This window comes from Halichoerus grypus, chromosome 12 (genome assembly GCF_964656455.1).
Source record: "Halichoerus grypus chromosome 12, mHalGry1.hap1.1, whole genome shotgun sequence".
In the NCBI taxonomy this organism is placed as follows: Eukaryota; Metazoa; Chordata; class Mammalia; order Carnivora; family Phocidae; genus Halichoerus; species Halichoerus grypus.
In genome coordinates, this window is record NC_135723.1 from 54,224,117 (window position 1) to 54,241,426 (window position 17,310).

A 17,310-nucleotide genomic window follows, 5' to 3' on the forward strand; every position below is an offset into this window, starting at 1 on the left:
ATCATGCAACCAATGAAGGCTATAATTAAGTTTTTACTTGAACTGTTGGGAGGCAATCTACTGCCCCTGAGGGTTTAAAGGTTCCTGTCTGGAAAGGCTTCATCACAGACTGGCATGTTTTGCAAACCCAGAGGAAGCTAAAGGGTAGCAGAGAGCAGCTTCAAATCCTGCTAAGCCAAATAGAGAGGAGATACCGTTATTTCTTGGATACCACATGGTACAGTCATTAGTTGGAGCCCTTAGAACAGTCATGGAGTAGGCCAGTCGTGCCATAAACCAAGCCCTCAAATCAGTCTGCAGCAAGGGGATCGGTTTTCCTGGATTTTTGCAGGGGGATGATATCCTAAATATACCCCAAATTCAGATCATATAAGGTTTCCTTTATTTGCCTAAATGAGCTCATAAAACCTGCTGCCAGTCAGATCATAAAAACATGACATACCTCAAAGGCCCTGCGAACTAATACCTTTTCTGGATTTTTGGATGAGATTTTGAATTTATAAAGTTTCCCTGCATGGCATGTTCTAGGAATAATTGCTTTAAAATCTGCATGAAAAGTTCAGTGTTAGTGAATTTTCACCGAATGTATTAAAACACCCTGAATGTAATTCTGTCAAGAAACTCTATAGGAGAAGCCCAGACAATTCCTGAACCTCTTTTAAATGTTCCTGTTGATGGGGATTTGGGGGAACACGGTGTTAGAGGGGCTTGGAGAGAGGCGTGTACTGCTAATTGGCCTCTGTGAGGCAGATGCACCGGGCCTGGAAATGAACATTTGCATGATATCCCTCCCAGGTCCCATGGGAAGACCTCCGTTACCTCTTTGGTGAGATCATGTATGGGGGCCACATCACAGATGACTGGGATCGCAAACTGTGTCGGGCATATTTGGAAGAATTCCTGAATCCATCTCTGGTAAGACACTATAACTCATTTTACAGAGGAGAAAATTCTAGTAAGAATTTTTTTAAATTTTTTTTAAGTTTTATTTAATCTCTTACGCCCAACATGGGGCTTGAACTCACAACCCCAAGATCAAGAGTCACATGCTCCTTTGGCTGAGCCAGTCAGGCGCCCCTCAAGTAAGAATTTTTTTAACTAATTTTACTATGTAAAGACTTCTTAAATATTATTGAGGAATCTTAGCCTTTTGTGAATATATTCTTGCCCACTGTCACAGAGTTTGGAAGTTTGTTAGAAATGCTGAATCTTTTTTTTTTTTTTTTAAAGATTTATTATTTATCTGAGAGAGAGAGCACGAGCACGCACGCACACTGGCATGCACGTGGGGGGAGGGGCAGAGAGAGAATCTTCAAGCAGACTCCCTGCTGAGCACAGATCCTAGTATGGAGCACCGTCTCTTGACCCTGAGATCATGACCTGAGCTGAAACCAAGAGTCGGATGCTTAACCGACTGAGCCACCCAGGTGCTCTAGAAATGCAGAGTCTTGGGCCCCATCTCCTATCTATGAAATCCGAATCTGTTTCAATAAGACCTCCTAGGTGATTTTTGTGTGTGTTCTCATGTTCTACGCCCAGGCCAAGGACCCTCACATAAATTGACTGACTGGATCTTAGGAATAACCCTGGGAGGTCCGCAGAAAGGACGCCGTTAACCTGTTTTATGGAGACTGAGGCATGTCGTGCCCCGGGTCCATCAGTTACCTTGGGCAAGAAGAGCTCCAGCCAGAAGATAGATGTATTGATTTCAATTTGAGGGTTCTAAAATAAGTGAAATCCTTAGGTTTTTCCCTGTCACAGAAGCCATGGAGTATCCTCAGTTTTGGTCACTAACTCTTAAATATATGCTCAAGAAAAATGGGATGCGAGAGCCCAGTTCTTCCGTCTGTGAGGAGGGGGCAGAGTACCCCCTCTACTGGAGTTGAGAGAGACCAAGCTCCTTTTCCCTATTCTCATCTTAACCACCCTGTGTCTGCAAAGACCAAACAGCTGCTCCGTTTGTGACCAGGGCTGTGTGTCTGGCAAAAGTGCTCAGTCCCTGTTTTCCCTCTTGAAGTAGCCGAAAGTGGTGGCCATGCTTTCCTCATGCTATCTTTCTAAAGGCCTCCATGCTCATGGCCATTGCCTATTTCATGGAGACACAGGGCACCCTATACCACGCAGTCTCTTTTCCCACTTGAACAAGATACCAACAATGTTTAAAGGTGTGCCGTGTAACTTCTTTGACATTGGCCAGAGCAACTTCTTTCTAGTAGGTATCCTGAGGCAAGAGAAACAAAAGCAAAAATAAACTATTGGGACTATATCAAAATAAAAAATTCCTGCACAGGAAGGAAACATTCAATAAAACTAAAAGGCAGCCTATTGAATGGGAGAAGATATCTGCAAATGACATATCTGATTAAGGGTTAGTAGTAGCCAGAATATATAAAGAATTTATAAAACTCAACACTCAAAAAACAAATAATCCAATTGAAAAATGGGCAGAAGACATGAATCGACATTTTTCCAAAGAAGACATACCGATGGCCAACAGACACATGAAAAGATGCTCAATATTACTCCTCATCAGGGAAACACAAATCAAAACTACAATGAGCTACCACCTCACACCTGTCAGAATGGCTAAAATCAGCTACAAGAAACCACAGGTGTTGGTGAGGATGGGGAGAAAGGGGAACCCTCCTGATGGTTGGTGGGAATGCAAGTTGGTGCAGCCACTCTGGAAAATAATAGGAAGTTTTCTCAAAAAGTTAAAAATATTTCTCTTCTCCTGCTGGGTTTAGGCTTTATTTGCTGTTCTTTCTCCAGCTCCTTTAGGTATAGGGTTAGGTTGTTTATTTGAGACCTTTCTTGTTTCTTGAGAAAGGCTTGTATTGCTATATACTTGCCTCTTAGGACTGCCTTTGCTGCATCCCAAAGATTTTGAATAGTTGTGTTTTCATTTTCATTGGTTTCCATGAATTTTTTTAATTCTTCTTTAATTTCCTGGTTGACCCATTCATTCTTTAGTAGGATGCTCTTTAGCCTCCACGTATTTGAGTTCTTTCCGACTTTCCTCTTGTGATTGAGTTCTAGTTTCAAAGCATTGTGGTCTGAAAATAGGCAGGGAATGATCCCAATCTTTTGGTACCGGTTGAGACCTGATTTATGACCTAGGATGTGATCAATTCTGGAGAATGTTCCATGGGCACTAGAGAAGAATGTGTATTCCATTGCTTTGGGATGGAATGTTCTGAATATGTCTGTGAAGTCCATTTGGTCCAATGTGTCATTTAAAGTCTTTATTTCCTTGTTGATCTTTTGCTTAGACGATCTGTCCATTTCAGTGAGGGGGGTGTTAAAGTCCCCCACTATTATTGTATTGTTGTCGATGTGTTTCTTTGCTTTTGTTATTAATTGCCTTATATAATTGGCTGCTCCCATGTTAGGGGCATAGATATTTACAATTGTTAGATCTTCTTGTTGGACAGACCCTTTAAGTAGGATATAGTGTCCTTCCTCATCTCTTATTACAGTCTTTGGTTTAAAATCTAATTTGTCTGATATAAGGATTGCCACCCCAGCTTTCTTTTGGTGTCCATTAGCATGATAAATGGTTTTCCATCCCCTCACTTTCAATCTGGGGGTGTCTTTGGGTCTAAAATGAGTCTCTTGCAGACAGCATGTTGATGGGTCTTGTTTTTTAATCCAATCTGATAGCCTGTGTCTTTTGATTGGGGCATTTAGCCCATTTACATTCAGGGTAACTATTAAAAGATAGGAATTTAGTGCCATTGTATTGCCTGTAAGGTGACTGTTACTGTATATTGTCTCTGTTCCTTTCTGGTCTATGTTACTTTTAGGCTCTCTCTTTGCTTAGAGGACCCCTTTCAAGATTTCTTGTAGGGCTGGTTTCGTGTTTGCAAATTCCTTTAGTTTTTGTTTGTCCTGGAAGCTTTTTATCTCTCCTATTTTCAATGACAGCCTAGCTGGATATAGTATTCTTGGCTGCATATTTTTCTCGTTTAGTGCTCTGAATATATCATGCCAGTCCTTTCTGGCCTGCCAGGTCTCTGTGGATAGGTCTGTTGCCAATCTAATGTTTCTACCATTGTAGGTTACAGATCTCTTCTCCCGAGCTGCTTTCAGGATTTTCTCTTTGTCTCTGAGACTCGTAAGTTTTACTATTAGATGTCGGGGTGTTGACTGATTTTTGTTGATTTTGAGAGGGGTTCTCTGTGCTTCCTGGATTTTGATGCCTGTTTCCGTCCCCAAATTAGGGAAGTTCTCTGCTATAATTTGCTCCATTATACCTTCTGCCCCTCTCTCTCTTTCTTCTTCTTCTGGGATCCCAATTATTCTAATGTTGTTTCATCTTATGGTATCGCTTATCTCTCGAATTCTGCCCTCATGATCCAGTAGTTGTTTATCTCTCTTTTTCTCAGCTTCTTTATTTTCCATCAATTGTGCAAGACTGTTGAATCTCAGATCTGCACCTCTGAAACAAATAATGCAATATATGTTAAGGAAAAAAAAAAAAGAAGAAGATAGCAGGAGGGGAAGAATGAAGGGGGGGGGAATCGGAGGGGTAGACGAACCATGAGAGACAATGGACTCTGAAAAACAAACTGAGGGTTCCAGAGGGGAGGGGGGTGGGAGGATGGGTTAGCCTGGTGATGGGTATTGAGGAGGGCACGTTCTGCATGGAGCACTGGGTGTTATGCACAAACAATGAATCATGGAACACTACATCTAAAACTAATGATGTAATGTATGGGGATTAACATAACAATAAAAAAATTTTTTTAAAAAGTTAGAAATAGAACAACCCCATGAGGGGCACCTGGGTGGCTCAGTCTGTTAGGCGTCTGACTTCAGCTCTAGTTGTGATCTCAGGGTCTTGGGATTGAGCCCCATATCGGGCTCCCAACTCAGCAGGGAGTCTTCTTGTCCCTCTCCTGCTCCCTCTGTCCCTCCCCCCTGCTCGTGCACTCACTCTCTCCCTCTCATAAATAAATGTTAAAAAAAAAAAAAAAGAACTACCCTATGATCAAGCAATTGCACTACTAGGAATTTACCCAGAAAATACAAAAATGCTAATTCAGAGGAATATATGTATCCTGATGTTTATAGCAGCATTATCTACAGTAGCCACATGGTGGAAAGAGCCCAAGAATCCACCGAGTGCATAAAGAAGCAGTGACGTATATGTAACAATGGACTATCAGCCATAAAAAAGAATGAGATCTTGCCATGTGCAAGGACATGGATGGAGCTAGAGAGTATAATGCTAAGCAAAGTAAGTCAGAGAAAGACAAATACTATTATGATTTCACTCATGTGGAATTTAACAAAACACAATGAGCAAAGGGGAAAAAGCAGCAAACCAAGAAAGAGCCTCTTCACTACAGAGAACAAACTAATGATTAAGGTGGATGGGGGGATGGGTGAAATAGATGATGAGGATTCAGGATGATGCCCTGGGTGATGATGTATGGAAGTGCTGAATCACTATATCGTACACTTGAAACTAGTATTACATGATACGTTAACGAACTGGAATTTAAATAAAAACTTTAAAAAATAATGCAAAGGACTACAAAAAATAACAAAGTAGTGCATATTTTTTAATAGTTTGAGCAACCTCCTGTTGATCATTTCTCTGAGAACTTCATCTCATAAAAGTATTACATAGTTTTGATCACGTTCCTTGAGTCCATTTTGAGAAGTAAATAATCATGTATTAGAAAATGTGGGGTATGATCTGTTGTCTAATGTAGAAAACTGAGGACAGATTTTGTTTTTTACTACTTTTAATAATGTTAAACAATTTGGGGACAGTGCCCAAAAAAAAAAAAACCTTTCCTGCCATGTGACCATTATTTGTTTCCTTTGCCGTGAGTCTCCTGGTCTTTCCTTAGTTCTAATGAGCAGGATTTCACAGGTCAGAAAGACACTTTCAATTTGCTACAATTGGAAGTCACTCCTCAGAAGAGGTCTGGGAGCAGGTTACCATGGAGATGGGAAAGATAAACAGTGCCAGGCGCGTGACCTTTACAGAGGTTGATTTCTCCAAACGGTGGTGGAGGTCACGGAGCAGAGTGAGCAGCTCATGCTGATGTTCCCTCTCTGGCTCTGGCCGGAGGATAAGGAGCGAATGACTGTTGCCAAACTAGACAGTCCATTAACCTTCACAAGTCTGAACTCCCATTCAAATAGTGGTACACTAAATACAGATGATGAAAGCAGAGGGGCAGCACTGGAGTGTGCGTGAGCCCTTGAGAAATGAAGGTATCCACCCTCCCCTGCAGATCCGCTGACTTTCAGGCTCAAAACGCCTCCTATGCCATCTTGCATCCTCACCTCACCTTTGCCATCTTGCATCCTCACCAGACAGCGCCACCTTCTCAACTCGACAGCGGAGGTTAAAACACTTGCTGACTTGGTGTCCGACGCCGCCAACCTCCCAGTTACTCTGTTCTCTCGCAAATGTGTCCTACTCTTGCTGTTTGCATCAGGAGCTCGATCTAACACTTGTGCATCTGCAGGACATCTTTTCACCACTTCTCACATTGGTTAACTTATTTAGGAGTTAGCATCTCTGGTTGCACTGAAACGTGATCAGAAAAGCAACTCATCGGTGGTGTGGAATTCAGAGCTCCGCTCGGAATGCCTTCAGTGGTGTTGTCCTGTTAGGAGGATGGATGAGTTTCTTGCTGGATAAGTGAGGGCTGCACTGGGAGAGGGTTCCCTGACAGCAGTGTGCCTTTGAGGTCTCCGGCCAGAGTTAGGGAATTATTATTATTACTATTCTCTGACCTAAGGCATGTACTTGGCAATGCTAAACAAGTAACACAGAAAATTACTTTCGGAAAATAAGGTATCAGGTCTCCTGAAAGTTGTCATGTATTTAAAAAGCTTCTGGTAATAAAGAGTAACCATTAGGAGGCTAGGCTTTGAAATAAAAAACAATACTAGGGTTCCCTGCATTTGCTTTGATTTTAGACACCTCCCCTGAGCCTCAGTTTCATCATCTACTGAACAAGAATGGCCCATTTCATGGGTTTGTTGTTAGGTTTAAAAGTTGGTACAGTGTTAGAACAACATGCTTAATAAATGGAAGGTCTTTTATTATTAAGTATAAATTTTCCTGACATCTCTTGCATACCTGACTAGATTTAATCTGTGATGATAACAATGGAAGCCATTTATTAAACACTTGCTCTGGGCCAGGGGTCAGTACTACACATCTCGTGTGTTATTTCTTCTGTGCACTCTTCTGCCAAGTAGGTATTAATATCCCCTGTAATCAGAAAAGAAACCCAGATTCCTGGAGGTCAAACAGTTGGTAAGTAGCTAAACCGGGATTCGAACTCACGGTCGGCCTCCACAGACCGTGCGCTTTGTCTGCAGCGGTTGGAATGCTGATCCGTTTGTAGTATTTGGAGCGCGAGTCCCCGAACCACTGACTCGTGTCTGTGCTGTGCGCGGTGGGCAGCCCGGGGTGCTGCTGTGAACAAAACCGGGCAATCCGGGAGCCCAGAGCTCCAGGTTCTGGTTCTGGCACTACCTCGCTGTCCAGCTTTGTGCAGGACCTCCTTGTGCCTCAGTTTAGTGATTTGCAAAATGAAGGCACTGTCTAGAAAATCACTCCGGTACCTGTCAGCTCTGAAGACACCATGATGATAGAATTTAACCTTTAGTAATTGCTGAAAATCCCTTACAGCACTTTGGGGCCATGGCCTTTTTGCCTCAAAAGGCCAAGGGCAAATGGACTTGTTTAGATTCGCACTGACTTGGGAGCTTCTTGTCATAGGCAAGACTACTTGGAGAGGCAGCAGAGGAGGTGGGTCTTTTATTAAATCCCAGAAAGCAAACTGTAAGAAGGACCACAGTCCTACGGAGTGGGCAGAGTGGTAGGGTGCCGGCTTCCCCAGGGCCTAATAATTGTGCCTGTCACTGATTTCTGCACAAATGACTTCAGATCCTTGATGGGTTTTTTCTTCATGATGTGGAGTCTCATTCTCTTTGAGCACAACGCCATTAATTTTTTCAAATAGCTTTATTGGGACAAATTCAAACAGAAGTTTACCAATTCCACTTGGACAATCCACAGGTTTTAAGCATATTCACAGCCGTGCAGCCATCACCACAGTCTGTTTAGACCCCTCATCACTCCCCAAAGAAACCCTGCACCCGTTAGGAGTCACCATCCTCTCTCCCACTCCCCAGCCCCAGGCAACTACTGATCTACTTTTTGTCTCTGGGTTTGCCTATTCTGGACGTTTTATATAAATAGAATGATACGATATGCAGCCTTGCGTATTTGCTACCTTTCACTTAACATAAGGTTTTCAAGGTTCATCCGTTCCATAGTATATGTCCGTGCATCCTTTTTATGGCCAAATCATATTCCGTTGTATGGACACATTTTCCTTATCCATTCATCAGTTGATGGACATTTGGGTGGTTTCTACTTTTTGGCTATTATGAGTAATGCTGCTAATGAACATTTATGAACAAGTATTTGTGTGGACATACATTTCCATTCCCCTTGGGTTAATATATACCTAGGAGTGAAATTTTTGGATGTAACTGTTTAACATTTTGAGGAACTGCCATATTATTTTTCCAAAGTGGATGCACCATTTTATATTCCCACCAGCAGGGTATCAGGTTCTCCACTCTCCACATCTTTGCCAACACTCTTGTTATCCTTTTTTTTTTTTTTTTTCCTTAAGCCATCCTGGTAAGTGTGAAGTGGTATCACATTGTGGTTTTGATTGGCATTTCCCTAAGCACTAACAATACTGAGCATCTTCTCATGTGCTTATTGGCAATTCATTTATCTTCTCTGGAGAAATGTCTATGTAGAATTATTGATTCTTGGAGGAGTAACAATAACCTCAAATATCCTTCCCCCAAAGCCCAGACAGGTGGTCCGTATGCAGAGAGCTCTACTCTTCGGGCTCCATCAATAAGCAGCAGCTTTTCATGAAAGCCTCGAGTGGGAAGGGATTCACAGCTAGGATTCACAGAGTTCCTTGAGTACACTGATGTCTTTACAGTTTTCTTAAAGGAGAAAGAGAACACATAAGAACCTCTATAAACAAAGACTCACTTCAAACTGCCTGTTTGACATCACAGTAGGAATGTACGGTAGAACATCACTCAGGTTGTCTGTTTCCTTCCAGAAAATCAAAATGTACTTGAAATAATCATGTCTGTTCCTGGGACACAGAAAAAAACGCAAACTAACATAAAAGCCTACTTACATGCCTAGCTGTTCACATACGTGGTCATTAAATTCCCACCGCCACAATCACTAGGTCGCTAGTAGGAGCGACATTTCACTGGCGAGATTAAAACTCAAACTGCCATTTCTTAAGGCCACCAGCCACCAACCCGTATTCAGGGATGGGAACTGAACCACGTCTGGCTGACCATAAACCTCAAGCCCTTGCCTTTCCTTCGTGATTTTCTTTTGTTTTGCTCATTAACGAACATATAAAAGGCACTCTTCATGTGTTTGTAAAAAGACTGCCTAGCTGTCTCTCCAGAAAGTATGGACCATTTGCGTTCCCACCAGCACTATAGGAGTAGGCACTCAAACACGCTTCCAGTCCCCATGGCATTTTAACTTTTTTTTTTCAAAGATTTTATTTATTTATTCACAGCAAGACAGGGAACACAAGCAGGGGGAGTAGGAGAGGGAGAAGCAGGCTTCCCGCTGAGCAGGGAGCCCGATGTGGGGCTCGATCCCAGGACCCTGGGACCATGACCCGAGCCGAAGGCAGACGCTTAACAACTGAGCCACCCAGGCGCCCCACATTTTAACATTTTTAAGTGGTTCCACTTTTTGGTTTGTTTCTTTGCTTGAAACTCTGTTTTTTAACTGTCTTTAATTGAAGGACAATTTAACTGGTTCTTAACGTTTCTCTCAACAGTCTAGTGAGCACTTAGAGGGAACACCAAGTCCTTGTTTGCAGGGAATAAAGTGTGGTTTGTATATATGCATTCTAACTTTTGGTTTCATTATTCGTATTTTGTGCCCATATCTGTATTTTGACTAAATTATCTCATAGACTAATAACATGAGTTGAAATCTCCCCCACAGTTTTGTTTCAGTCACCCTGAACAAGTGAGATTGCAATGGATTATTCTGGGGGCACCTGGTCGACTCAGTAAGTTAAGTGTCTACCTTTGGCTCAGGTCATGATCCCGGGGTCCTGGGATCGAGCCCCACGTCAGACTCTCTCCCTCTCCCTCTGCCTTTCCCCCCACTTGTGTGTGCGTGCGCTCTCTCTCTCTCCCTCTCAAATAAAGGACAACTTAAAAAAAAAAAAGAAATGGATTATTTTGATTTTATAAGAATGAAATGATAGAAAATGCGGATAAACGAGTGCAATAAACCACGCTAATAGATACCAGTGGGGGGATGGTCCAAGTTGCTCCTTCTCACATTCGTTGGTCCAGATTTCTGTTTCTCACAAAATGAAAGATTAGATTAACTTGGAAATCTTCCTAGCACCAAAAAGAAATGCCGACTCAAAGATTTAAAACGCCCCCATGAGAGACAATGGACTGTGAAAAACAAACTGAGGGTTCTAGAGGGGAGGGGAGTGGGAGGATGGGTTAGCCTGGTGATGGGTATTGAGGAGGGCACGTTCTGCATGGAGCACTGGGTGTTATGCACAAACAATGAATCATGGAACACTATATCTAAAACTAATGATGTAATGTATGGGGATTAACATAACAATTAAAAAATTAAAAAAAAAAAAAAAAAAAGATTTAAAATGCCTTTTGGAATTCACAGCCCGCCACTGAGCTTCGTCTGTAAGGACACAGGCTCTCTGGAAACTGGTGATTGCGGGTCTGAGAAGGAACGAACTCTCAGTACTCACAGATGACTTGGTTGTATAGAAAATCACTTCCTTATCCCCACCAGACTGGGAGTTTCTTAAGAACTAGGGTAGATGGACCTTGTACACTTCCAAGGCTTGTTGGGGTACACTAGGTGGTGAGTACATAGTATTGAATAAGAATTTGTGAATACTTTGTCTCTGGGTGAGAGTGAGGGGACCAGATGGCATAACATACACAATTATAGAGGAAAACCCCAATTTCAGGGAATGATTTAGAAAATCTAGGTATAAAAAAGCTACATTAGGTGTTTTTTAAAGTATCCCTCTGTACATGTAAGCATATCTAGACAGAATTTATAGCGAGAGAGATTGGGAAAATGAAAACAAAGGTGGTTATGGCCCCTGGGAACTAAAAGCAATTAGGAAAAAATCTGAGATGATGCTGAGTGAACTAGAAAATTATAAGCACTCGACTGTGTTTATGGTTGGTGAGAGAACCAGGTCCGTAAATTCTTTTGTTAGAAGAACTACATTCACATATTTAGGTTTGGTCTTACTACTCACATCGCCTTTGTTAAGAACCTTCCTCTACATGGAATGTCTGCCCTCTACCCAAGCCTTAATGAAGCAGACGGGCATGATAAATGCCTTATCATTCCAGTCTTTCGTTCATTAGGCACTTGTACCTCATTCACTGAGCACCAGTATGTGCCAGCAACTGTCCCGGGGTCTGTGGATCTTGAGATGAGCAACACTGACTCTGCCCCGAGTAGCTCAAAGGTAAGGAGGTAGCACTGATAGGACTCTTTGTATATACTGCCCTATAAAATGTTACATATGCACAGTCCTGTTTTTCAGTATGTGTACATATAACTCTGTTTATAACATGCATATATATCATATAAAATAATTTGAAGCAGTGCTGTGGAAAGTATGTACATTAGGAAAGCAAAGCCTATAGAGTCCTACTGAAGTGAGTTCAGAATTAAGATTTAAATCAGACCTCTTGCCTGGGGAAGTTACTCTGAGCCTCGATTTCTCTCTGCAGAATGTTTGCAGAGGTTTGGGAGAATCAGTGACTTGGAGCATGTGACAGGGTGACCAGTACGCAGTAGATGGTTCAGCACCCAGTCATTCCTTTGTGTGCATGTATCACGTTGCCCCAAGCAAACTGCAGACTCCCGTCTCCTTGGGGCAAGGATTCGTGTGTGTTCCTTGGACTCCTCCCCAGAGGTCAGCCTGGTGCCATACACAGGGGCAAAATGATCAATTCCAAAAGCATCGTGAAACGTTTTAGAGAGCCTGCTACCCATCCAGCATTGCGCTGGACATTCTTATCAAGAGTGTTCTCAAAGTGTCTTAGGATGCAAAGATTGATTTCCATTTAGACTTGTAATAACGGACTTTTTCCCTTTGTGGTTTAAGATTGAAGATGAATTTATGCTGGCACCAGGATTTGCAGCCCCACCTAATCTAGATTATTCAGGCTACCATCAGTACATAGAGGAGAAGCTTCCTCCAGAAAGTCCAGCACTGTATGGCCTCCACCCAAATGCTGAAATAGAATTCCTGACCGTGATGTCCAACACTCTCTTCAGAACGTTGCTGGAGCTGCAGCCCAGGAATGCACTCATCAATGAGGAGCTGGGGCAGTCCACAGAAGAGAAGGTAGAAGGTCTTTCTTTTCTGTTCAGCTATAACAGTGAAGTGCACTGATCTAAGTGTACAACTCGATGGCTTTCTCTCCCTTTCCTTATGCCCATATAATCACCACCCAGATAAAAATACTTAACATTTCCAACACTCGGGGTCAGTATATCCCTCCCCCTGCTGTCCAGACATAACTACCACTCTTACCTCTATCACCATAGACTAGCTTTGCCTGTGTTTCAGTGTCAAATGGATGCATTCATACAATAGGTACTGATATGTGTCCAGCTCCTTTTTTACATTTATGAGATTCATCCATGTTGCATGGGCCAGTGACTCATTTTTGTTTAGTATTCTGTTGTATGAATATACAGTTCATGCTTTATTCATTCTACAGTAGATGGATGTTTGGGTTATTTCTAGTTTTTCACTATTTTGACTTAGCACAGCCATGAACATTCTTGTAGTCTTTTGTCAACCGGCACAAGCAACTTTCAGAGGTGTCCCCCCATACTCCTCACCCCTCTTTCCTCAGAAGTGGAATTGCTGGATTGTGGGGTGTAATGTGTAACTTCAGTAGATATTCCCAAGCAGTTCTGAAGTGTTTGGACCACTTACACTTCCACCAGCAGTGTGCAAGTTTCACCTGTTCTCTGTCCTTGGGGTTGTGTTAATGGTAGTAATTCTTTGTGGTTTTTAACTTTGCGTTCCTTAGTCAAGGAGTGATGCTGAGCATCTTTTCATATGATCTTGGCCATCTGGATGTAATCTTATATGAAGTGCCTGTTCCAGTTGCTTGCCCATTTTTTAATTGAGTTGTCAATGTCTCTCTTACAGATCTGTAAGGACTCTAAACATACATCCTTTTTCAGATAGCTGTATTGCAAACATCTCCAAATCTGTGACTTGCCTTTCACTCTGTGTTTTTTGGCTCTGTCATTTTGTTATGGTGTCTTTCTTACATTATCTCGGGAGACTGGCATTATTCTTTTGAAGGTATATATTGTCCTAGAATGACAGGAATGAGAAATAGACATCAAATGCTATTTTTTTTTATTTAGTTTATTCCGCCCCCCAGATAAATTGCCCTTATTTCCCTCCCCCATTTAATCAGGATTTGATTGACAAGGATTCGGGTTGTTGGAACACACTAACCATCAGATTTAATTATAGTGAGGTCCGAGGAATTTTCCATATTATTTCTTGAAATAGGGCCATTTGTTGAGGCCCTTGGTTGTCATTTAGAGGCTTTAGGATTTGTTGTGGGGTGTTTTATCCTCTATACTAACATTTTCCTTGTATGAATGTTAGACTTTTTTTTTTTTTTTTAAGATACAAAAGGAAACATCCATTTGGGAAAAGCTATAGTATTAATAGAAGCAGAGAGATGGATGAAGTCTTCATTTAGTTTTGGGGCTTCGATCTTTCCAACAAAGCAGCTGACCATTAAACCAGAAACTGCAAAGCAAATGATCTTTAGATGCTTCAACATGGCAAACAGATTGTTTGCGACGACTCTTTTGGGTGCTTACTATATGCTAGGCATTAAAGGAAGTGCTTTACAAAGAAGCCACTTAATCCTCAATAGCTCGAAGTAGTATCAAGATCCCTATTCCAGAATTAAGTTTAGGTGACTGACTTGTCAGACAGCTAGAAAGGGCCAATGAAGGAAACCAAACTCCAGCTGATTCCAAAAGCCATTCTTCTACCTAACTTGCCTACTGCACTGTTTCATATTTTCTACAGCTGCTGCAGATGAGTTTAAGATTTCAGGACCTGAAAAATAACCTGCCAGGGTGCTAAAGCAATTTGGGATTAGGATATCAGAACCACAGGCAGTAATCCAAGAAACCGAGGAAAGAGTGAAAGCTGCTTAAGGCTAAAGACAGGCAATACCCTTAAAACTTTTGTCTATTTTAGGTATCCGTTGGTTTTCCCCAGTTCATTAAAAGAAAAAATATGTACATTGAAGTACTACATACATTTTCACATCTTTAATGTATAAATCTTTTATTTCTTCAAGGCAATAATTGAAGAAGACAGGGGCTCCCTTGCTGTTGAAAATGTGGATCCAAACTGCTCTTAAAATTTTAGGCTATGTCAGTTGGAAGGGCAACATCATAGACTCACCAGAATTAGCGCAACCCTAAAGGGCATTTTTGGTTCATGTGACTTTTCAAAATTTTTTTTTTTCCTTTAATTAGCATTAGATTACAAAATGTAATACCTAAACGTTGGGGTTCTACTTCCTCTGATTGTATCTTTATGTACAAGTGAAATGTCATTGATGACAGTTCTATTCCCTAAATGCTAACAGTGAATAAACTGCAGACAAATAGTAGCTCCTTCCTGATGGGATCTACAGAGGGGGGAGGGCTGCACTGATGCAGAGGTAGTTGAGCTAGTCAGAGTGCCTGTCTGCCCATCTCCAGGAGGCAGTAGATATCTTTTAAAAGCATTAGTAAGCATCTTCAGGAGTTGTAGAATATATTCTGGGACTTCGAAAAATCAAGGGCATAGTCCCTGTAACTAAAAATGAAACACAGACGAGCTCAATCTTGTGTGTGTTAATGATTTAAGGTTAAGAATGTTTTGGATGACCTTTTGGAGAAACTTCCAGAAGAGTTCAACATGGTGGAGATAATGCAAAAAAGCTCAAACAGAAGCCCCTATGTTCTTGTTTGCTTCCAAGAGTGTGAAAGGATGAATGTTCTCCTGCGGGAAATCCGTGTGTCCCTTCAACAATTAGACCTTGGTTACAAGGTAAGTTTAACAGTGGTACTAGAACCGGCGTCACCACGTGGGGGGACACTGACTTTGTGGCCTCTCTTCTCCATGCAAGGGGGAGCTGACCTTATCTCCTGAGATGGAAGCCCAGCAGTCCCAGCTGAGTTATGACACAGTCCCAGACACTTGGAGCAAACTGGCTTATCCATCTACATACGGCCTGGCCCAGTGGTAAGCTGCCCCCTCGCTGCTCCCCCTGCCATTATCCACCTGGGTGCTGGTTCAGTGTTCTCAGTTACTGTTGTGTTGGAACAACTATGAAGAGTGTACTTTGTGAGTATACCTGGCCTGTGATGCTGCGAACAGAGTACCACCACTTTCACTTGAGTTTCTTCCGTGTGTTGCTTTAAAGGCAAAAATCAGTGAAAAGTTAGGGTCAAAGCAAGAATCAAATTCTGCACCTTACTTATTAAGCTGTTTGGTCCCGGACAAAATACCTGATCTTCCTAATTTCTATCATCTGAAAAATGTAGGTAATAAAATTCCACCATTATTTAAATAGCCATGGGAGGCAACTTGAGTTTGCTTTCATGTCACTTCATATGCTTATTTTCGAAGCTAGTGATTACCAATGCCATCTCATAGCTAACTTTTTTAAAAGACGATAGTAGAGGGCGCCTGGGTGGCTCAGTTGGTTAAGCGACTGCCTTCGGCTCAGGTCATGATCCTGGAGTCCCGGGATCGAGTCCCACATCGGGCTCCCTGCTCAGCAGGGGGTCTGCTTCTCCCTCTGCCCTCTTCCCTCTCGTGCCCTCTGTCTCTCATTCTCTCTCTCAAATAAATAAATAAAATCTTAAAAAAAAAAAAAAAAAAAAGACGATAGTAGAGGGGCGCCTGGGTGGCTCAGTCAGTTAAGCGTCTGCCTTCGGCTCGGGTCATGATCGCAGGGTACTGGGATCGAGCCCCACATCGGGTTCCTTGTTCCGCAGGGAGCCTGCTTCTCCCTCTGCCACTCCCCCTGCTTGTGCGTGCTCTCTCTGGCAAATAAATGAATGAAATCTTTAAAAAAATTTACAGTATACAGTAAATCTGACTGCTTCAGTGTGTGAGTGTGAGTGCAAAGAGGTGTTCCAAAGCTGGGGCCGAAATTCACAGCTCCCTGACGGCTAGTGCTCTCTCCAACTGCTCCTTGGTCTTCGTAGTCAACACAGGAAGTTTCAAAGATTCTCTCTATTCCTGTCTTCTCCGTACCGAAATTTTTTTATCCTTGCTTTCCTCCTGTCTTCTTTCCATGAGCCAGAATGCTACTCTGAGCCTTAAACTGGAAAGCTCCATCAGAATTCCAGATGAGGAGCACCTGGCTGGCTCAGGTCGGTAGAGCCTGCGACTCTCGGATTGTGAGTTCGAGCCCCATGTTGGCACTAGAGATTACTTAAAAAAACAAAATCTTAAAACATTTTCAAATGACTGCACCTTGGAACTGCCCGCCAGGCAGCCAGGTGTTGGCTGTGTGGGCCGTGCGCGAACGGAAGGTACGACGTGGAAGGGACACAGATGGCAGCAAAGGACCATGGCGGGGAAGAGCAGAGCAGAGCTACTCACTGGCCTTCTGTGAATGCTGGGGATGTCCAAAATCAGATTTTCTATTTCCAATCAAAAATATATTACACTTAAATTTTATGATAACAACTTTGGAGTCACTTCCACCATCTTATTTTGTGCCTTCTAATTTCTGTATTTTTCTTCTTTTATTCCAATTTTTTCTGGCTTCTGTCCATTTAATAGTTTGGGTTCCCCCACCTTTTTCCTTTTTTAAAGTAGGCTCCATGCCCAGTGTGGAGCCCGACATGGGGCTGGAACTCATGACCCTGAGATCAAGACCGGAGCGGGTATCAAGAGTCGGACACCCAGCCGAGTCACCCAGGCGCCCCTAGTAGTTTTCTTTATTCCATGTTTATCCCTGTACAGTTCCTATTATTTTAGCAGAGACACTTTACTGTAACCTACACACTTGATTTTTCTAACACAATGTAAAGTCAACACTTTTAACCTCCCTCTGAACGCCAGCCTCCTCTGGTCTGCAATTGTAATTCAACCTTATTTTAAACCATAGTATTTTTGT

The 17,310-nt window shown here is 42.3% G+C and overlaps 1 protein-coding gene across 1 annotated transcript in view; it reads left to right on the plus strand.

Moving 5' to 3' along the window:
* DNAH11 (dynein axonemal heavy chain 11) overlaps nt 1-17,310 on the plus strand; it is a 321,947-nt gene that overhangs the window by 300,621 nt on the left and 4,016 nt on the right. The window contains exons 77-80 of the mRNA XM_078059358.1: nt 796-915; nt 12,237-12,479; nt 15,042-15,224; nt 15,304-15,419. Of these exons, the coding sequence (XP_077915484.1) occupies nt 796-915; nt 12,237-12,479; nt 15,042-15,224; nt 15,304-15,419 (662 nt within the window). The remainder of the gene's footprint in view (nt 1-795; nt 916-12,236; nt 12,480-15,041; nt 15,225-15,303; nt 15,420-17,310) is intronic.